This window comes from Leptonotus elevatus, chromosome 13 (assembly GCF_054856555.1).
Source record: "Leptonotus elevatus isolate MCC_2025b chromosome 13, RoL_Lele_1.0, whole genome shotgun sequence".
NCBI lineage: Eukaryota > Metazoa > Chordata > Actinopteri > Syngnathiformes > Syngnathidae > Leptonotus > Leptonotus elevatus.
In genome coordinates this window covers 17,121,723-17,144,309 of record NC_141251.1, presented here as the reverse complement: position 1 = coordinate 17,144,309, position 22,587 = coordinate 17,121,723, and the positions used below count along the sequence as shown (strand labels likewise).

At 37.4% G+C, this 22,587-nt stretch overlaps 3 protein-coding genes across 3 annotated transcripts; 1 reads left to right on the top strand and 2 right to left on the bottom strand.

Annotated features, from left to right (window-relative positions):
• The first annotated feature begins 217 nt into the window (after window positions 1-217).
• On the top strand, window positions 218-22,284 carry rassf4a (Ras association domain family member 4a). Its single transcript, XM_086093204.1, has 11 exons — window positions 218-274; window positions 7,983-8,051; window positions 8,124-8,199; window positions 15,221-15,330; window positions 16,428-16,507; window positions 17,795-17,967; window positions 18,330-18,431; window positions 19,593-19,644; window positions 19,742-19,863; window positions 21,472-21,569; window positions 21,923-22,284. The coding sequence occupies exons 2-11, from the start codon at window positions 7,999-8,001 to the stop codon at window positions 21,990-21,992; spliced, it is 936 nt and encodes a 311-aa protein (XP_085949330.1). The 5' UTR covers window positions 218-274; window positions 7,983-7,998; the 3' UTR covers window positions 21,993-22,284.
• On the bottom strand, window positions 4,172-6,035 carry LOC147164048 (C-X-C motif chemokine 11-like). Its single transcript, XM_086093256.1, has 4 exons — window positions 5,951-6,035; window positions 5,724-5,841; window positions 5,564-5,647; window positions 4,172-4,627 (listed from the first exon to the last, which is right to left on the bottom strand). The coding sequence occupies exons 1-4, from the start codon at window positions 6,015-6,017 to the stop codon at window positions 4,522-4,524; spliced, it is 375 nt and encodes a 124-aa protein (XP_085949382.1). The 5' UTR covers window positions 6,018-6,035; the 3' UTR covers window positions 4,172-4,521.
• LOC147164047 (uncharacterized) lies at window positions 12,163-13,522 on the bottom strand. The gene is made up of 2 exons (XM_086093481.1): window positions 13,264-13,522; window positions 12,163-12,720 (listed from the first exon to the last, which is right to left on the bottom strand). The coding sequence occupies exons 1-2, from the start codon at window positions 13,520-13,522 to the stop codon at window positions 12,320-12,322; spliced, it is 660 nt and encodes a 219-aa protein (XP_085949607.1). The 3' UTR covers window positions 12,163-12,319.
• Window positions 22,285-22,587: the final 303 nt, after the last annotated feature.

The window sequence follows — 22,587 nt, the reverse complement described above, 5'->3', positions numbered from 1 at the left end:
GGGAAATCCAATCTTACTATTTTTTTTGTAAACAAAACAAATGTGGCTGGATAAACTGCAGGAGTGCAGGACCTTGATTATGCTGTAGAGCGGAATGCAAAGCTAATACAACAAGGCCCGCCTATGCCCTACGCGGATTGGTCATATCTTAAATCCCGGTCGCCTATTGGCCCATCTTGGTGTCAGTTTGTTTGTGTGGCTTTCCGATAGAAAGAAAGCTGCTCAAAGATAAGCAGCAGCAACACGGAGGGACACGGAGACCTCAACTGCTATGGTAAGAAGCTTTTAGAGTTTATAACAAATTAACCTGTAGCCTATAATCCTAAATTCAACTGTGAATGCCAGTATTTAATTTTAAGAGCTGGTCTTGTTGGTGACAGTATGTGGTTGATTTTCTTCTCACAATTCTTACTTAAATAGTTGTGAGTACGTCAACATTTTATTTTTTTGTGTGTATTTCTACGCATATAGATGGATGATGGATGGATGTGATGATGTTTGGGCTCTGTTGCCGGTGTAGGTATGATAATTGGATGCACCTCTCGCGATGCTTCTTTGTCCACCTATGGAGCAGAAAAAAAGGCGAGATAAGACAATCCATGCACCTTTTCTCAATTCCAACCTTTCTCCGCTATTGTGAACTTACCTGAAGTATTCATAATAATAGTGACAGACTGGGAATGCATTTAAATGTGTAAATATGCATGAGGGACAGACTGACCCCCCCCCCCCCCCAATTTATGGACAGATTTGGAAGCAATGTTATTAACCTTATTTCCACAGTTTCTATAAAGTAATCAGATTACGCAAAATTTGTATTTTGGGAGGTTTTGGACCACAATTAGAAGATTTCTTCATTCTTTGTTTGACTAAATTTGCACCAAAAACCTAGTGTTGTATTGACTTTTTTTTTTATTGACTGATTTTAGCCGCTTACAAGCTAATGTATAGTATGCTCACTGCATAATAGCCATGTATTGTATAGCCAATCATTTTTGTCGGTTTTGTTTAAAGGCAATGGCATTTATTCAGATGCATTTGTAGTCATATTGGCCAACTATGTCAAAAACACACAAGTATTTTGTTGACGGTAGTTTGTGTCAATTGATAAAACACATTAAACAAACTATGCATTTAGGATGCATAAAATTCACATGTAAAACTGATTACGATTATTTTTAAAGGAATTTAATATTCTGGGTGGACTAAATTCAATTTCAAAAGCTCTATTAGGCGGCAGTAATGAAGCATAAAACATTGACCCACTTTTCTGGTGTCACAAGTGACATTACAAGTGAAATGATGATCCACGTGATCCATTTGATGTGGAAATGAAGCACAACTTGAGGCACTTTTCATACTCCAGTCAATACACTGGGTAGCAGCATTATACCATCAACCGCTAAGAACTTTTTGAATGACCCCGAGTTGGTAAATATGACAGATATAATTTACTTTGGTGGGGATTTCGATAATTGATTGTCTCCTTAATGCCTCCATCAGGTGGAGGAGTTGCTCCACAAGGGCAACACTATCTTGAGACCTTTTGTGTTTCATACAGAACAGTGAACTTCCCTTATATGTGGTGGATAGGAGCTCAGATACCGAAAATCAGAGAATAATCACCCCAACATAAGGGCTTTGTAATTGCATGTAGATGCCACAAGTGGGCGACAGAGCACGTAAAAGTACGGAGAGGGTCGTAGAGTATCAGCGCCATGCCTCATGTACACAGTATGAACCCTTGTTAGGTAAAGGAAAATGTATTCAGTTTTTTTTTTAATTCAGCACAAACAAGTCACATTCACACGAGGACCATCAATAGTATTAGCTAGCTTACTAGTGCAACAATAATATTTTACACAAACAGTATTTCATCATTAAACTCACATACAAGCATCAGGAGGGAAGCACAAACAAAAAAGAACTGTCAACAAAATGAGAAGAAACAATCCATTAACAATCAATTAATTTAAACCTAACAAAACCACCAAAATTCCTGCAGCACTAAAGCGGTGAATAGCCGAGACGTTCAGCAAACAACGAAGAATAAGTTAAATAATAATAATTATTATTATTAATTTAAAAAAATTAAAACTGCAAATATTCATGAATTGTTTTGCAGGCAAAGTGACTTTTCCCTCCCAAGGGAAGACTGCTAATCCCAAAATTACCGTTGCCACCATTTGGCCAAATATACACTTAACTCTCAATTTTTGATAATTATTTCAGGATTTTTCCTCCCTCAAAATGCCACACAATTTATGTATTTATTTATTTATGTTTTTATTTTTTTTGTAATTGTGTTTTTTGCTTTTTGAGTTTCCATTGTATAAAAAAAAAAGTGACTAGTGTCATTATTCAAATATTAAAAGTCCCCTAAAATACTGACCTGGTAATGACAAACGCAGCCCACTTTTGCTTTCCATTTCTCACTAAGCTCTGTCTGCAGTCATTTCGCAACAATCGGCATATCGCGGAGACCAGTGTGATGGAAAACCAGGCAGGTTATGACACGAGCATCGATTCAAATGTCAGTGCAAAGTAATTAACTGTGTGCCAATAGAAAAATGTGTGTGGGTGGTTTAATAGACACCATAAAAAACTCACTTATATTGTTCCTTATCTTGTCACATGAATGTGTTGCTTGCAAGGTATAAAAGTGAAGGTGGGGGGGGGGGCATAATGTAATGCGATATAATAACATGTCATGTCACAGAAAGCTTTCTGTCAATGAAATCTATGCCACTCTTTGATGTTTGGGCTGAGATGTGTTTCCCTGACTGACTCACATCCTGTGGTTTATTACAGTTTTTCTCCAGAGGTTTGGCACATTTCTTGAAACTGAGATGACATTTTCAAAACTGCAAGATAATTTGGCCAAACAGACTTACATTTGTGCACAACCTATCCGTTCATTAGCAAAAGCACATATCTATCCCAAAACTGGTCACACATGCTTCATTCACTCCAAGTTCCTTTTCCAAACAAAGAGTTGGTACAGTCACAACTGCAAAGATCCTTCTCAATTGCTTTGACTCATCTGCATTCACTTAGTGCTTTTACCAAAAAGAACTTGGATGATTTTGCACAACTCTTTGGTTTATCTGCAAAAGCTCATATCTCTCCCAAAACAGCTCACCTATGTGTCAAAATCAAATTTCTATGTCATACAAGTAGTCAGTGCCCCCAAAATGCATCGTCCGTTTGGCATTCTGTGAGCAAGTCAAAATCATCAGATGTTTTCTCACAACAGCTAACAAAATACAATTATATATAAAACTGGGGGGGGGGGGGGGGGGTTACAAGAGCAGTATTCAAAGTATGCGATTTGACATACTCACAGTCAAGGAAATTGCAACAGTTTTTATTCACACAAAGTTACTTACACATTAGAGTGCAACATAAGAAAATGTAAGCCAAATTGTGTATATTTATGAAAAACTAAAAACTAATAACTAAAATCATATCTTGCACACAGCGTAAATGAAGAACTAACTACTGTAACACTTTAACTAGCCTTCCCCCTCTTGGCCATCATCCTCATTCTCTTGGCCATCATCCTCATTCTCTTGGCCATCCATACGCTGCTCTCAGTTTGGCCGCAGGTTTTCATCTACATCGCAGCCGATATTTTCCCTTGCAATGCAGCGAGGAAAAAAACGGTGTGAATGTCTCAACCATCCTCTCTACACTGCTCCCCTGTGATATGCTTGACAAATTTTGACAATTAAACAGATGATTTTGCATATTATGATCTACACACTGAAATCCTGCTGACATGTTTTGGAGAGGACAGCCATTAACATGACTGAAAGACAACTAATCCAGTTCGATCAGCGAGATCCATTCATTTGGAAAAAGTGCTAAATGTGGGTACATTGTGCTAACTGTACACAACCATTTGCACACATCCACTAAGGCAATTGAAACATGTACGAAGACATTGGCAATTTGATGGAAGCAATGAGAAATGCCATTCAGTTGAGACCAATAGTAAGGTAGTTACGGGATTTGTCCATGGTATTTTGAAAATGTCATCTCAGTTTCAAGAAATGTGCCAAGCCTATGGAGAAAAACTAACTAAAGCCAAGGTCATGTGACATCTCACATCCTGCTGTGGAAGAAATGCTCCAATGTCTTCCTCTCTGATCATAAATGACACGCTGGACACTGTTTAAGTTGTTTATTTGCAAAACAACATCAAATGTTGATATCAAAAATAAATAACACACACATGAAACAATATTGACTGGTTAAAGCTGTAGACGTTAATTAACATTTAGCCTCCAGGGCTTTTTAGTGAACATGATATCTGCGCAGATAAATAAAGTCTCGTACTGCTAACGTAGAAAAGATCATCTAATTTCAAGCAGACAACAGAATCTGAGCTGTTCTGACACTTGATGTAAAATAACACAGTGTGCTGCTGTTTTTGAAGGGCCCTGATATCAGTTTGTATTGCAATGTATAATCCACACAGTCCTCTCTTGTACAGTAGCTAGCTTTATGCTGTTTCCACTACTGGCGTTTATTTGAGGCCCTCCCGCGTTGTCGAGAACGGCGCTGACCTCTCCTCCTCCTCCTCCTCAGACACAACTTCACGTTGCGACCCAGAGACTTTGCTCTAGAAAACAAACCAACATTTGTATATGTAGTTTTGTGTTTATGTAAGGTGCAGAGGCGGGTCTTAAAAGTTGTCAATCAAAGTAGGCATGTACTGTATTTCTGTTGCATTGGCAGGTTTGGCAACTTGGACAAATGTAAACAAAATAGCATTCACCGTCTGTGACCTATGACCTCATGCAATAAGAGTAATGCATATTGCTATTATGTATAGAGGTCAACGTCCATTTTTAACCTAAATTGAAGGATTACATGGGGGCTGGGTGAGCATAAGTGTACAAAAGCATGACAAAGGCTGTTTTCTGCGACATTAACTAATTGTGCGTAATGTGTGTAGAAAGTTCAGTATTATTTGTATACACAAATTTGAAGTGAAATAAAAAAAAATGTTTTGTTGAATGACTTTTAGCTGAGTTACACTTCCATATTGCATACTCCCTCAGTTTGTAAATCCCTGGTTTCAGCCGGAAATTATACAAGTGTAAAATAAATAAATAAAATGTGTTAAAATAAAAATATATAAAAAAAATAAAAGTGGTTTTAGATTATTATTATTTTTTTTTAGAGATGTTTTATATTTTTGATCTTATTAAATTATTTTGTGTAACTGCAAATTTACATCGCTCCAAATCATCTTAATCAATAAAAAGAGAATGCAGCCCACCTATCTCCAAATATCTAAAAAATAATAATAATAAAAAAACAAAAGTTCTTCACATGCCACTTGAATTATCCACAGATACAAACACAAATCTAGAGCTCTGACCAAGTAAACATTAATAATAATAACATTAATAAAATATAACTTTTTGTCCAATAAAATTACATTTGAAAAAATAAAAAATTAACTGGGAAAAATTTTCAATCTTTTGACACCTTTCTAATGTAATTTCCAGCAACTCAACAACTTTATATCAAAACAAAAACTCAATTTTACCTGTTCCAGCATCGAATCAGCTGTTTCCCCATTGGAGCATCTGGACTCAGACACACAGGCTCATTGTTGCTCTTCAGCGTCACTCTGTAAAACACACACGTGCAATGTTAGGTCAATTGAATATGCGCGTGCCTGTGTGTATGCAGCATGAGCAACTCACATAACAGTGACTTTGTCACAGTTGGGGTTCTTTGGGTAAACGGTGAGCTCCTGCAGTTTGCCTCGCACGCCGGCTTGTGTCTCGGGACACAAACATCTTCCCGGAACAAACGTACTGTCTGAACAAACGCAAGTAACGGGATTAAGCGGTGGGGTCACTTGGTCTCGTGACAAACAAATCTGCAAGAGTGGAGACAGTAAACAAACACGAGCAGGGGATGTTCTCACCTGTATTCAGCACACAGCAAGCAGCCAGCAAGATGAGCTTGCACACTGACTGAGGGTTGAGCCTCATGTTTGACGATGACTGAGCCTCGACACTGATCTTCTGAAACACACGCCGTCTCTTTTATACCTTTGGCCCCTCCCCCGCACACACAAGAGCTGGGCTTTCCACACCCGGAAATTCCCGACAGCACTTTCCTTCTATAGATGCTGCTGAAAACCTGGACACCATTACTCTGCTAGCCCTGACACCCTCAAGCACAGTTTTCCCACTCTAACACAGGATAGAGATAGTCCAACTTACCCCCCCCCCCCCCCCCATATGATACAACACTCTCTATAATGTGACATGTTAACAGTTCTATAGTAGCCTGTACAATTAAAGATGTTAAAAAAAACAAGTCTTCCAAAAGCATGCTTCAATGCAAAAACCACACTGTGCATCACCAGAAGAACACAATACTGGCGGTGAAGAGTCATGTTTTGTGGTTGTTTTTCTCCAGCTGGAAGTGGTGCCACTTTTTGGTTTTCCACATATTCCGACAGAAAGATGACGCTCAAGAGGAATTCCACCGTTTAGCATGACAATGTTAAGAATGAAACAAAATCAAATATAGAATAGTTGTTGTTTTTTAATGGCCTATCTCGAACCCAGACCTAAACTCAATTGAGATCTGAAGAGAGCTGAGGACAAGCTGCCTCACATCTATGGCACATTTAGAGCCTATTGTGAAACTCTACAATTGATTCATACGGGTTAATAATTTGTATGTTCACTTTCGATTTCCAGTAACTGTGGATATACAACCCCCCCCCCCCCAACCAAAAATAATCCACCTCCACCAAGAGAAAGTATATAGAAGGCTGTTCAGGCATCATCTGGTTATGACACAGGTCAAGTTTGAGGCTTTGCCAGTGTTGGTTACAGTCTGTTGCCTCACAGTCAGTTTGCTGGCTCTGTGTCAACAACACCATGTGATTTATCCTAAGTGCCTCTCTCCTGTTTTCACTCTAGTCACAGCTAGGAGCACCACTTTACATACAGTGTCTATCTATCTATCTATCTATCTATCTATCTATCTATCTATCTATCTATCTATCTATCTATCTATCTAAGATAGATAGAGAGATAGAGCCATTGATTCCCAAAAGGTGGGAAAGCGTCCAGATTTTCAGGTAGTTGGCCTAAGGGAAAATAAAAAGGTTGAATATGAGCAATTCTATATAGCGTTTTATAGGGTGCCTATATGTGAGAGGGGTTGTGCCAACTAATGGGATGTTAGAGGTGTGCAGCTTCAAATGTTTGGCAAAGGCTGATGGAGAGCAAACTACAGGGGTCCTCGATATCGCCGAGCAATATTTCAGTGTTGCTAATGGCAAAGAGTTTGTGCAGTGTTTAAGAATGTGCCGTCATACAACGCAATAAAATGCTCAGTTACAGAGTTACTAATACATCGTTTTATAATTATGAACTCTTTACACTGATGCTGATTTGTCTTTCATGTACTGGTATATAGTTACTGTACAAAGAAAAGTATCCTTCTTTCAAAGTATTTTATAATGGCAAAACATTTTTTTCCAAGCAGAAAAAAAATCTAATTAATAGATGGCAATGATATTGAAATTTCTGAAAGAATAAAATGTCGGTATGCATTTCTAGTGCAGTTTGTTTATTATTTTAGTGGTAGAATGCCATGGATTGTATTAATATTTCAGCCTCATGTAGCTACAGCAAATAATAATGCAGATTTTACATAGTATTGTTCAATTATTATGGTATTTAATGTTTTATTTGATTTCTATTTTGTTGTGTTATTTATCTTCTGCAATAAAACATTGTTTTAAAGCCTATGTTAAATGAAATGTACAGATTTTCGTGTCAGTGTCAGTCAGTGTGTGACCACTGTGTTTTACAAGTAGATAAATCATTATAATGTTATCTGGAACGCCGTTCTTTTGCATAGTGACCAACAAGAATGAAAAAATACAGAAGTGATGCTAATGCTAATGCTAATGTATTCTTTTTTGGCCACAGCTGGGCTCCCGTCAGAATGGGAGAGCATCAAACTTACGTGAAGCTCAGTTTAGACAAACTAATACCCAAGTGAGTGCCTTTTACCCGCACAATTGTAATCACATTGAATAGCGTAAATGCAAACTCTTGTTCTGTTGTTAGGTCTGACATCATGTTGCTGCTCCGCACCTACAACTGCTACCACGAAGGCAAGAACTTCCAGCTGAGGGCGCGTGAGGTAAGAATCACCTATTACAGTAAGCAAGAAGAAAAAAATGGCAATACAGTTTGTTTGTTTATTCTTGGCTGCATGGGAAAAAGCAACGGTCCATAAACTCATAGCAAAAATGAAACCAGCTCAACCGGTGTTTGCTGGCAAACAAATAGGGTTAAAACAGGTTGCCAAGTATCCAGTATGGGCCCCTGTTTGCAAAGCACCAAAAATCCCCATTTCCGACCATTTAATATGGAATAAGAAAGTGGGCCTCTCAGATATGCAGTCATACACACAAACAAACCACTCGCCAACTTAACCTTTTGCTGTTATGTGTGTAAAAAATAAAATAAAAAAAAAGTTTGCAGGAGTGCGGTTATTTGTTTGATAATTGTTCTGTGGCATTTATGGCCAGGAGTTTCCCTGTGTGCACCAGCAGGTTGCTGAGTGGTCAACTGCATGTGTGTGTGGGCAGCCAACCATGGCCATGATGTGTCCCTCATATTTGTCCCCCACCAGTCAGACTCAGGACTTCTGGGAAAGTCCCTCACATTCCAACTAAAGGCGACCTACACATGTTCTCCATAAGTTAAATTACATAGACTCTATGCTGTACATGTAGTGTGTATAGTTTAGTGGTGCTACAGTTGAAACTAGTATCTTCTGCAAGTTTGTTGCCCTTAGAAGTTGTACAATTTGGAGTTCAACTATAATGATCTGTAAAAATAGACCTCCATAAGTCAATTATATAGCGGATTATTTGCTATACTAATGCAGGATTTTTATTTATTTATTTATTTATTTATTTAAATCAATGTTACTGCAGAGAAATGTCACACGCATTTAGCCACTGACAGGCACGGATACTACAGTACTATAATCCACGAGGATCGTAACCTGCATATATTTTGATATTACATTTATGAAGCTTTAAATGTGGTTGCCATTTTGTGGATCGTGGAGGTCTCCTGGTACGTAAGCCCTGCTATAAACGAGGAACTACTTTATTGAGAAAACAAACACCATCACTGAAAGGGAACTGAATTCACACTGTGCGGAAGTCAGGCACAGTCAGTGACCAAATTGGATTCATAGAAATTATTTACCAGTGTGTATTCTTTGCTGATTGGCTGAGAGAAATCTTGGCCTTCTATTCAATAGTATGATGTGCTGGCTCCACATTGAGTACCAAATAAGGTACTTTGACCAATAAAGTACTGCAGTGACTTCCTCATACAGATAAAGTGTTAGGTGGTTTTGACGATGATGGCAAAAGATGGAAGCAAGCGTAGTGAAGAATGGAGGCAAAGACCAATAAAGTACTGCAGTGGCTTCCTCATACACACATAAAGTGCCAAGTGGTTCTGAGGCAAAGATTAGATTTTATTTTCAAAATAGGCAATCTTTACATGTGGAATAACCAAATACAAGCAAACTGACAACACACAAATGGCTGAGGGAGCTGATTGGTAGACATAAGTGACTGGGTCGACGAGAACAGGTGCAAATGAAAACCTAACGAGTCTGAATGTGGAAAACAAGACAACGTGAAACAAAACTACCTGGATATCATGAAAGCCACAGTTTGTTTGGAGTTTTATCTAATCATATGAACATCAGAAAAGTGTAGTCGTCGTTTCTTTCAATAGAGAGTCAAAGCCATACTGTGAGCAAACGTTTCGTACAACAGAAGCACATAAAGGCAAACAGGCCTCTTTTGCAAAAATAGGTCAATTTCGTGAATAACAATCCATTCATGTTGTTGTTGCAATTACATCACGATCACGCTGACTGGGTGTGTGTAGTCAGGTGATGTGTGAGTCAGGTTGTGGGAGAACGAGTCAGGTGCGGTGCCTTGTAAGTTTAAGAAAATGAACACTGATGGGGTTTTCTTCCCTCAACGTTGAGAATATGCCCTGACATGTTTACAGTCTAAGTGTGGAACTGTATCCTGAATGGGGATGATTAGGAGGAGAAGGGGGAGGAAAAGGAGGTTCTAATGACAGAAGATGAACCTTGCTGGAGATCAATTTACTGTTTTTTTAATTTATTGATTGTATGTTTTAGTAATAATTTGTATTACTGGAAAAAAAACAATTCTCTTCTTCACTGAAAAAAATAAGTGAATGTTGCACATGATTAAAATTTTGTAAACTGATGTAATTTCCCCCTTCTCCTAAAAAATAGAATATGTAAATGTTTGTGCAACCAATGTACATAATAACATAAATCTTCATATAAAATAACAATCTCATTATTTAATGTAAACATTCATATTCTATATCACTTTTCCACAATAGGATTGTGGGTGCGCTGAAGCCATAACGAAAATAATTACTTATACAGCACACAAGCCATAAAGTTGCAGCCAAATGTCCAGTGTAATTTGGAAAAAAAAAAATGCCAACCGGGGACTGGTAATTACGTGAACGGATGATCAACCCCCAGTGATGGCATTAATTATCAAAGGGAAAAAAATCTGTCAATAAGGTTTATATTTGTAGGTATTGAAATTGCATTGTGTTCGTAATGAAATTAGCAAATAAAACAGTAGAGGGCACTATACTGTATTTAGGCATACATTTCCTGTTTTACTTCTGAATAAAATGTCTAGGTAAGGTTGGAATGAAGTAAAGTACAGAATGAAGTGCATATTGTAACTGGAGTGGATCTATGGAATGACCTCGAATCTGATATTAAAGTCAAAAATGTTTATACAAATTACATTATGCGGAAATATGCAGAGGAATTAAATAGCTAATGAGTAAGAGGTGTTTATTTTTTATTATTTTTTAAATACTCATTCATATTCATAAATAAGTCTATTAAGACTATTTTCTTCTTCTCAATTGTCTTCAGTTTTTCCAATATTGTTCGATTACAAACGTGTATACTATTTACACAATTTGTCTGAGTTATCTTCAAACTATATGACCATAAACGAGTATTCTGTTTGTGCCAATTGTTTTCCTTTTTTGTATTCCTATATTGTATATTTGATGCCTGTTTTTTTTTTTTGTGGTCCTTGTAAATAAGTTGCTTTTGTCCTCAGTTTGAGGTTCAAACAGAAATAAAAAATAGTGGAAAATAACAGGTAGGATTACTATAAGTTCTCTGCTCCTATTGTATAATTTTTGTTGTAATAGTTTTGTTTCTTTTTAACCTGATGTTACTCAAATAAATGAAAAAAAAATGTGTAAGAATAGCTTTTATTACGCCATAGTTGTTGCACCACCTTTTACCAATAGATGGTAGTGTTGCACTGCACTTTTTTATTTATTTAATTGTTTTCTTGTCACCACGTTCAAAGGTGAATACTGTACATAGAAATACACTTGAAGTCAGTAGTGTCACCTGGAAGTTAACTATCCCAGCAGATTTTGGGAGAGAGGCGAAATACACCCTCGAAATGAAAAAAAAAGAGAAGAGGTTCTGACTAATTGGTCTTCTAAATTGTGAGGCAAACTTGCGAACTACTAGTACACTGTGCCAACCATAGAAGATATTGTATTGAGAAGATACAAATTATTGAGTTTCTTCTTGAGTTTCCCTTTAAAGAGTAGTATTGTGGGGGATAGTGTTGCAGTGCCGCATTTTGGCACAGGGGGGCGGTGTTGGTCCAGGGAGTGAATGGGAACTGTGGAGCTTGCTCTCAGCGCACTGTAAATTGGTGGAAAAGCTGAAATAAAGTTTGTGCGAAAGCAACGAAAAGAGAACATGCCTGTTCAGTCTCTGTACCACGGTGAAGAGGTCACTGGACAGGGAAAGAGGATTTAACACAATGAATGTGCCCTTAAAAAAAAACAGTTAATATTATCATTAGGCCTATATTTCTTGCATACAATTGCCAGACAAGACAGCACTTTTTCTGGATTTTTTAATTTTCCAAGAATGTGTATGAAACGTTCACTGAAGACTCTAAATTGCCTATAGTGCGATTTGTGAGTGTGAATGGTTTGTCAAGGTAAAACATTTTCATACAAAATGTGATTTCAACATTTTAATAGAAACGTGAAAAGTGTAAACATGAGAAAGTGCCGTCACATTGCACGCAAATAAATAGCCATTCACTCCTTGCGCATCATTCCCAAATATCACAATATTTATGAATTCACTTATACAAAATTGACCCCTAAAAGCTCCCTCAAGTCCTCATCTGAGCAAACAGCCAGTCCACGGGGTCTTTACCCCGACTGTCTTGTTGTCTCCTGAGAAAACAATCCTCTGTGCCGCTCGCGCCCACGCAAGAAGGTCGACAAGTCCTGTGGGCGTGCGGCGAGCCGCGTGGAAGCGATGCCGATACAGAGTGTTTCATCTGAGCCTTGGACAACTGCCTCAGCCTGGGGGGTCTCTGGAGCCTGAAGGGGCCCGAGCCCGTGGCCCCCTCGGGACGAGCGAGGGCCTGGATGCTGCTCATGTAGTCGTCCAGAGACTGTGAGGTTTGGGTGGATTGGCAGGCGGCGGGATGCAGAGGCGAGTCCTCCAGCATCTCCATGATGGTGGGCAAGAGAGGCAGGGACTGCAGCAAGCGTCTGTGTTTCATGACTGAAACAGCAAAAATAAAATCAGAATACTGTATATTTGTCTCGCTGTTGAGTTGCTGTTAAAAGTAGAAAACAGGGTAAAATGGAAAATTATTTATTAAATATGTTATTAGCTGTATTTTTTTTTCATTTGGTATATAATTATAAAAAAAACACCATTATTATTAGTTTGCTAATTAAAAAATCCCTAAATATTAAATCATTATCAACATATAGATAGACTAAACCAGTGCTTTCCCACCAGGGCTGTGAAAGACCATTAAATATCCAATTCCACCTCATTTGTCAGAAAATTATCTATTCATGACAATGCCTCATTCATCTATCTATACCAGCAACGTATAGTGACCATCAGAACAGATGCTTGTTCCATCCACCTGTTGCTATTCATACAGCAGAAGATATCATGGCAAGCACACACTAAGTACATTTGTGAGTAAATTCCAAATTTGGCATGATATCTTTTGATTACTAATTCCAAAATATGTTATTACATTCCTGCATTACTATTCTTGTATGAAGCAAGAAGAAGAAGCTTGCTCACCTTTGTTGATGCCCTTGTAGTTGTGATGAAGTGAGGTCGCCAAATGTCTGACTGGTGGAGTTTGGATCTCAGCTTTATAGAGGCAGGCTGCACCACGGTGATTAGGCGTGACTGCTAAATATAACTCTGCTGATCTTAACGCATGTGCGAGAGAGAGTGAGTAGAGGGCGTGTTCATGCCTGTTGCGGAAGCCTTGGAACAGTGTGTTCGCAGGCTTGGCCTCGTCCCAGTGTTTATATTGCAGAAAGAGTGAAGCCATGGGAGCAATTTGGCCTTCCCGCTGGCCATGACAAACTGATAAAATAAAATAAAACATACTCAGCTGCTTCTCTTGAAATTTAAAAACAGCTCTCTGCACATTGAGTCTGTGGACCAACTCACTCATTAAAATTACACACACGCTCCTGATTAGTCAGGCACAGCTTGTAAACACCAAAAATGGAGTTGCATAACTGCAGATATGTAAAACGATCTTTATAAATACAAACATTTAAACAATTGTACTACTAATAAACAAAATTATTTTTTTCTCCAGTGATTGTATCCTTATTGACTGATAAGATTTCATAAGATTGTTGAAGTAGTCAATAGCGGTACACAATAATGAAGCAAATTGCAAAACTGGTGTTGTTGTGAAACATTTTTACTTTTTACTTACTCTGAAACATATCTACATTTGGTTGGTAAAACAATATTTACAAAACAAAATGACATTGTAAAATACAAATACAATTTTACAAACATGGAAACAAATGTGAAACATTTTTACCAACCACAAACAATTTTAAAGGGGTAGACAGTAAACTCAAGATTTATTTATTTATTATTTATTTTTCACAATAGTATGTTATATGTGACCTCACTCGTCCAAACAGGGCATTCTGATTAATATTGTGTTTGTGGAATATGAGTTAAGCAGCAAAATCCACTTGGTTTTGTCCATCTCACGGGGCGGCCATTTTGCCACTTGCTGCCAACTGAAAATGACATCACAGTTGCTAAGGACACATAGGACATCACAGCTCACCTTTTTTTCTAAAGCGGAAATGATTGGCTGTGACCTGAGCCCTGCACAACTGCGATGTCATTTTCAGTCAACAGCAAGTGGCAAAATGGCCACCCAATGAGATGGACAAAAATGTGTGGATTTTGCTGCTTAACACATATTGCACAAATGTAATATTAATCAGAATGCTGTGCTTAGCCTAGTGGAGGCATATATAACATATTGTAAAAAAAATATTGGTGTTGACTCTTTAAGAATGGTGACTCTAATGGAAATGTGAAGTTCAGGAAGTGAGAGTCCTTGTGCCAAAAATGAGTTGTTTTCAGTTTGTGACATTTTATTGATGCTTCTGGGACACCGTACTACTGTAATTCCCAACGTCTTGCGTCATTGTCCATGAACCACAAAGTAGTTTGCTAACTAACGAAAATGGCCAATATGACACCTGATGGTTTTCTCTCCATTTGCAATTTGACTTATAAGTGTTCACTCAACTCCTTCCCCCACCCCACACAATAGATTTTTTTAAACTTTCAACAATTTCAAATGTTTAGTTTTGGGTCACAAAGTAGTTACTTATAGGAAAACATGTCCAGCCTCCTCCATTAAAGCCATTTGCCAGTTTTTATGCTACCATTATAAAACTGTCATGATGAAACTGTAACGCCTAGCAACAAGCAACAAAGTCTTTCTTTTGGAGTAAAATGCAAAGATTGAGTTCAAATTGGTCAACTAAAATGCTACAGTACGTGACCCAAAGCAGTCCCGACTCTGTGGTCCTCTGTGCTTCACAGACATGACTTCAACCGTACTAAAAGGGCGGGGCGCTCCTGATGCCATTTCTCCTAAATGAGAAGCTTCACCTTGGAGTGCCTGTTCTTGCACGCACACCTGATATTCAGCCTTTGTGGCAGGATTTCCTCTCTGAGCAATGTGTGTGTGTTTGTATAGGAGGAGGCGCGGGGGCTCATCCTGGAGGGTTTGCTGAACATCCACTGGGGTCTGCATCGACCAATCAGACTTCAAATGTACGACGACAACGAAAGACTGCGTCTCAACCGGTACGACTGGCGAGTTCACGGACTCGTTCGCCCTGCTCGCTGAACATACAAACGACACTTGCGCATTCATCTGCACTTCAGTCCAACTACACTTCACCTCTATGTGCTCAAGCATTCCCGCCCGGCATTGTGTCACCCGGCAAACACTTACTAGTTCATGGCCTACTTTTGTGATCAACTCATCTACAAAATGTGGTGACTATATTTGTCCCTTATGTTCTGAGGTCAGAATGGGGTGCACCCTGGACTGGTTACCAGACCATTACAAAGCATAGATTTGTACCTATTATTATGGAATTGTTGTATTTAGAAAAGTCTTACATTTATACATTTAGCTTGTAAGTGTGTTGAAGTACAGTTGTACATCACAGCAAAAATAATTTATTTCAGTTTTGGATTGTAATTCGTGTAAATACTAATTGTTTAAAAATATCCACTACATATCTGCAATATTATTTTGCACAATTAAGAATACAATTTAGGTGCTAGTAATCGAGGGTTCTAAAAAAAAATTTAAACTGATGGACATAAACTTGGGAAAAAAAGGAAAGATTATAAGGTATTTCAATAATAAAGACAAATAGTACAACCGGGATAATTTCAGGTGTCATTCATTATACGGAAGTTGTATTCACTTGGAAAAAAAATCTATTTTTTTTTCCTGATTTCTTTTATGTTTTGGTGCTTTGTTTATTGGGCATTTTTTTTATTATAAAAAAAAATTCTCGGTTTTATTGAATACATGTTTTTCTGTTTTTCTGAATAGGTTTTTTTTTATATTTCAAATATATATATTAAAAAACACGAAATTATTCAATAAAACAGAAAAACAATTATTTATATCTGTCTATTATTTTTCAGTAATTATCAACATTCTTTTATGATTTTTTTGTTTTTCAGAATTCTTTCAATGAGAAAAAATATATAAAGGAAAAAAAATATGATTATTATCATCTGACATCAAGCTAAACAAAGTTTCAACACATGTATCTAACACATGGAAATAATTTCCCTAAACTGTTTAATCTACTTGCACATCAATTTGTATTTGTATTGTATTAATGAAAATAATGCCAGTTTTACGTTTGCTTCTACAGGAACAACATGTCTATAATTACAAAGCCACGATCAACAGAGTTGAACAATAATTCACTGAGCAGGGGAAATGGACCAGCAGGTGAGTAACGCACGTGCCCCTTAATCCTGCACACACACGCATGATTACAGAGTACACGTTGAGGAAAAGATTCTAGCCCCCCTTCACTCAGCATAATTCCACAACTCACGTGTCGAAGTAATCTGATCATGAGAAGCCAATCAGTTCAGATCACGTGTAAATAGATGAAAACGAATTAACAGCTTTGATGTGGTCCTGCTTCAATATGTGCAATTTTCACCTCTCATTGCACGTGATTTATTTCATGAAAACATTTACTTGTTATTTGATCCCCTCCAGACTTCTGGAACACTGCAATCCAGATTACTGGATTGAATGGCTACAAATTTAGCTGTGTGGTATTATATATAGAATCTTTAAACAAAAAAAAAAAAAAAACATAGAGAAAAGTGTTCACTGCAAAAAGGACAGTAGAAAATTTAAGAAAAAATATATATATAAAAAAAAGAAAAGAAAATTATTACTTCAAATAAGCAAAATTATCTGCCTACAGAACACTTTTACTTAAATTGACCTGTAGGAAAATAAGAAAATAATACTATGCCCATATTAACCACAGCGGTCTTGAAAATAGTATTTTTAGACTAAAAACAAATAATATTGACTTTTTTCAAGCTGTAATAAATATAACTATTTTCATAAACATGTATTTTTATTTTACACTTGAATAACTTTGCCCGAGTGTCAAGCAGGGAGGTAATTGGTCCTTCTTTCATTGTCTTTGGTATGACCCAGCCAGGGATTGAACCCACAACCTCCAAGTCCGAGAGTAGGCACTCTATCACTACGCCACTGAGCTTGCAATGAAACTAGGAAAAATGATCTTAGTAAATATAATTTCAGGGCCTTTGATGGTTAGTTATCATCTTAAAATGTGGAAAATGCTTGTTTTAAGCCTCACAGTACTTAAAACTGGCTGTTAACACTCAATACCAAGACTGCTTGATCAAATAAGATAATTAAGTAATAAGTATCTTAAAATAAGCACAATGATATTGTCTGACAATTTAATTTTAAGTAAAAAATAACTTGTCAAAGCAAAATAGACAAATTTAAGTACAATTTCAGAAAATATATCTTACTTAAGATTTCAGTTTTTGCAGTGTACAAATGTGAGTAATTAAAATGGAACCTAAAATGATGCCTCCAAATTTTGAACATTCAAGGCATTGTGAATGTGTTTGGGAATGTGAGAGGAAGCCTGAGTACCTGGAGAACATCCACGGAAGGATGGAGGGCTTGTCTGGCGATTCAAAAAAGTACAAGTAATTTATTTTGCGTATTTAGGGGTGGGCGTGGAGGGCGTGCAGGAGGACGAGGAGTCTCCACAGCTGCTGAGAACCAGAAGTGACGCTTCCTTCATGCACGTCCAGAGGAGGTCAAGGACAAACACCGCCAGAGACCTGCAGCGTTTACGCACACACAGGTTCTCAATCAACGGACATTTCTACAACCACAAGGTACAAACACACACGTACGGTAACATGTCCACAAACGCAGGTGCAGATGCAGTGGGGAAGGTCTTTCCTGGAAGGATGTTCATGTCCTTGCGCTGTTCATATTTCACAATAGATTGGCCATGTGCGGATTTCACTAATGAGCCCTATTAGGAGCACATTATCAGTTCCTCTTTGACCGTCGTGTGTGTTTGTCGTCCAACATTGTGCAGCTGCTCAACCACTGCCTGTTTGAACTTCCTGTACAAAATGTTCAAAGCCCCTACGTTGGAAAATGACAAGAACTGAACATGAAAAGACCCAAACTATCATAGATTTTCCACATGTTCTGTAATGGATTTGCATTTGTGTCTTTCTCCTCACAGACATCTGTGTTCACGCCGGCCTTTGGTTCAGTCACGAACGTGCGGGTAAACAGTGCCATGACGACAGTACAGGTTCTTAACATGCTGCTACAAAAGTTTCGGGTAAGGCAAATGTGCATTTTAATAATATTCATTACTAATAATAAAGGGCTTTCGCTTCAGCCTGGCAACCACAATGTAAATCTTTACTAAGTTAATATTCTAGTGTTGATTCTACTACTTGATATTACTTCCATAAACTGTAAAGCACACCATATACAGGAAGGCAGCCATCGACTTTTTTCTTCAATATACGACCAATCAATAAAAGGCTAATGTTTTAACATACAGTAAAGACAAAAATATATGTCAAAATATTATGGACATTTTCATATTTACTTTAAAAATATTTTGAATTGAGGTCTCAACTTTAGCTCAGTATATACATAACTGTTATATTCTAAAACTATATTTACACTTCAAAACTCACTAATGTACGGAGCCCCTAAAGTGACATGGGGAATTTTTTATTAAAATGTTTCTCCTTAGGACGAGAAAATTTGAGAAAATTTCAGGAAATGACAAAACTTCTTATCTAATGAGAAAAGTTTCTCATTAGGACAAGAACATTTCTTGTAATGAGAAACATGCAAAGTATTTTTTTTTTAAACCCCCCGACACCCCACATGTTACTTTACGTGGTAATGTCAAAATCTTGTAGCTACAATTCTATAACTGTCCAAAAGTTTTGATTTTGAAGATTCCCTGGATTAAAATGAACTTTTATTACAGAAACTTCCCAAATGGAACCACAACTTTCTACACTTCCTGATATCGACGCCTTCTTAAAATAATCGCCAAATAAGTCATTTTTTCAGATTTTTCAGGAAACACAAAAAATGCATCATGAGGAGATGATTTAGGCAAATAATAATAATTTTTGCCAAAAAAATGACTTCGGCAATTATTTTAAGAGTGTGACGATATAACATTATATAATATCACAAACTTGTTGAAGTAGACAACTGTGATTCATTGAAAAGCTTGTTAGCAATCATGCGAATGTTCACTCACATCTTAGTGACTCCAAACATAACCTTTATATGCCTTTATGTATCCTGAAAAGTACTATTTATTATTATTATTATTAGTAGTAGTAGTAGTAGTAGTAGTAGTAGTAGTAGTAGTAGTAGTAGTAGTATTGAAAATGAATATGCAGCAATATATTATTACTATTATTATTATGCATTGATAATTCTTTTTTGAATGTTTGTGTCTTTCAAGGTGGAAAATAAATCAGAGGAATTTGTTCTTTATATGATCCACGAGTCTGGTGGTAGGTTATCATTTTCATAAATAATTATTCCATGAAAACTGAGTCATATATTCATAAATGTTTTGATGATTACAATTATTATTGTTGTTTGATTTAGAGCGGACCCAATTAAGGGATAGCGAATACCCGCTGGTGACACGTGTGCTTCACGGACCTTGTGAGATGATCTCCAAAATCTTCATCATGGAGGCCGACCTGGGAGAGGAAGTCACCTACGATGTAAGTCTCATTTTTATCTCGTTGTTCACGGGTGACCTCTATAAAATGAGCATAGACATTAGACACACAATGGACTAATTATGTTAGGTTAAATTTAGCACGCTGAGGAAGGGCTTTGGGACTCGTCTGACAATAGGCGGCCATGTTGTGACTGCACTGAGGGGAAACCAGGTCTTCGCTGGAGGAATGCTCAAGTTGATGTCGGGTGAAAACAAACAAATCAGTCAAGTTATGCAATACATAAAACGGGCTGCTATTAGTTCAAGCGAGATGTGTGTCGCTTGCCTCGCGTTCAATGTGCGAGCACAGTTCAACTATTCAACAGTAAAATAGCTTTCAGCTGTGTGCAGCAGAAATCCACTTTGTTTCCCCATCGGCAGCACTCCAAGTCCCAAGTCACATCCTGTGTACATTCAGCACAGTTCTTGCTTTTCACCCACTGAAGGCAGTAAGTGAAGACAGCAAGACCCACAAATGATCAAGCAGGAAGTGAAGGCTCAGCAAAGCACATCCAGGGAGGAAACTCCAAATTTGGTGATGTCCATGTGCTCTGGAGCCATGCTTCTTTTTTTTAGGTCATATCCCCCTTACTGGGGATACATTTTTTTCAAGGACCCCCTCATAACCCCAAATTTATTTTAACATGTGTAGTGTACCCCCAAAATGCCATGGGAATATATATATATATCCTCTAGCATTTTCTTTAAAATTGCATGAAATTAATTATGTGACAAAAGCTGGCATTTGAACAGGGGTGTGTAGACTTTGTGTATGATGCAAAAGCAGTGCTTGATCCCCATTAGAAACTTTTGACCCGAGGTACGTCCAAGCCGCAAATATGTTTCCATGGTTTTCTTCCTCATGATGAGAGAGCTAGAAATTAATTTCGCATGATGAGGTGTTGGTACATGTGATATGTTACAATCATATAGTAACTTTTAAACTTAGCTAAGGTAAGGAAGAGTAAATAGTTTAGTATATTTTTTAGGCATTTAAATATAGTTATGCACTTTTCTTTTAATAATACAAGATAGTATTGGAATTTATTTTGCTGACTCTAAATTGTCCATAGGTGTGAATGTGAGTGAATGGTTTGTTTATTCAGAATGTGCATATTCAGAAAAACAGAAGGAAAAAAATATACAGAAAAACTATACGAAACTACAACTAGAAAAAAAATACAGAAAAAAATCAGTTCTTCTGATTTTTTCAGTTTTGTGACTTTTTTTTTGTTTTTTACATTTATAGTATATATTCAAAACACAGGGAAAAATTATTCCGAAAAATAATTGCCCTGTGATTGGCTGACCTGAGGACAAGTCCAGGTTATGCCCAAACACTAATCTGACAAATAAATAATTTGGGATTGGCTCCAACTCATCCGCAACCTAGTGAAGATAAACACTATATAAAATGGATGAATGTTTTTATTTACAATTGTGTCACTTGGACAAATACTTTTGAGCACCTGAATATTGACATATACTACAATTGCTAAATGCTAAATCTCATATTGCAGTGCTAAACTTCCAAAGCTGAAAGTCTACACTTCAGTCACATCTGCTTTGTTTTTGTTTGTGTTTTTTTGCCGTGTTTCCCCCTTGCCAGGTTGCCCAGTACATCAAGTTTGAGATTCCAGTTTTGGACAGTTTTGTGGAGAAGCTAAAAGAGGAAGAGGAGCGGGAGATAAACAAACTGACAAAAAAGTATGTGAAGAGTCTTGAATGTACGCAATACAAAGCCTCTCCACATTGAACATATCCAATCTCGTTATGTGAAGCTAATGTCCATATCTCCTGCACATTATGAAAGCAAAACAAACGTGCCTGTCAATGGAGGTTGTGCTAGTTTAACTGCTGCATCATATGAGTGACATTCCTGCATCAGAAGACAATCAACTATGTCTAATATCTATCTGCAAGTGCAGAATCTATATAGCGTCCTTTTATGTCCTGAAAGGCGCCAATTAAATCCTATTTATTAGTAAGCAGTAGTTGTATCATTCACCTCTTTTGTTATTATTATTTTTAAATATATGTGTTTTCTTGCCCCTATGCAGGTACATCGCATTGAAGTCAATGATTGCCCATCAGCTGGAGGGCAAAACTCACACATGTGATGCAGTATAAGTATTTTAGTAAGTAGTTTGTGAGGGCACATGTGAGCGTGTCCATAACGCTAATTATATATTCATAATTTGTATGACACATTTTTACTGCTTTCGATTTGTACATGCATTTTTGTAATCTGACTGTGATGTTTTCTATGACTTATGTAATGTAATAAATCAACTGAGAGTTGTTGCATTTCTCTTCAAAACAAACGTGTCATTGAAAAAGGCGACTTATCATTTCCTGTTCTGCCACAGTAACTGATGAGTGTGTTAGCATTGTTCTTCTCAGTGACCCTTTCTGCCAACTAGTTCCCATGCGCTGTTTGTGTGTGTGTGTGTGGGGGGGGGGGGGGGTTACAATGGAGTATCCTGAGAGAGAAGGGCCGTTCCTTGTTTCCCACACTCTGGCTAACAGAAAGAAGTGTTGACTGTTGTCATTTTGCAGGGCCAGCCTTGACCTTCATTCAGTCCGCTAGTATAATTAATTGATTAATGCACTAATACTAAAGCACCATATCTTTAACCACATCCCCTTCCATTCGGTTGTAACTCCAGTAGGAATATATATACATGTTGCTGAATGCAATCCTACAAACCAAAAATAAAGAGTT

Excerpts from the sequence above, each read along its gene's own strand:
- rassf4a (XM_086093204.1), top strand. The coding sequence starts at position 7,999 with ATGGGAGAGCATCAAACTTACGTGAAGCTCAGTTTAGACAAACTAATA. Across the intron at positions 16,508-17,794 it reads CAGGGGAAATGGACCAGCAG|GGGTGGGCGTGGAGGGCGTG; the intron begins GTGAGTAACGCA and ends TTGCGTATTTAG. Across the intron at positions 17,968-18,329 it reads GACATTTCTACAACCACAAG|ACATCTGTGTTCACGCCGGC; the intron begins GTACAAACACAC and ends TTCTCCTCACAG.
- LOC147164048 (XM_086093256.1), bottom strand. The coding sequence starts at position 6,017 with ATGAGGCTCAACCCTCAGTCAGTGTGCAAGCTCATCTTGCTGGCTGCT. Across the intron at positions 5,648-5,723 it reads TGTGACAAAGTCACTGTTAT|AGTGACGCTGAAGAGCAACA; the intron begins GTGAGTTGCTCA and ends TGTGTTTTACAG. Across the intron at positions 4,628-5,563 it reads CTGATTCGATGCTGGAACAG|AGCAAAGTCTCTGGGTCGCA; the intron begins GTAAAATTGAGT and ends TTTGTTTTCTAG.
- LOC147164047 (XM_086093481.1), bottom strand. The coding sequence starts at position 13,522 with ATGGCTTCACTCTTTCTGCAATATAAACACTGGGACGAGGCCAAGCCT. Across the intron at positions 12,721-13,263 it reads CTACAAGGGCATCAACAAAG|TCATGAAACACAGACGCTTG; the intron begins GTGAGCAAGCTT and ends TTGCTGTTTCAG.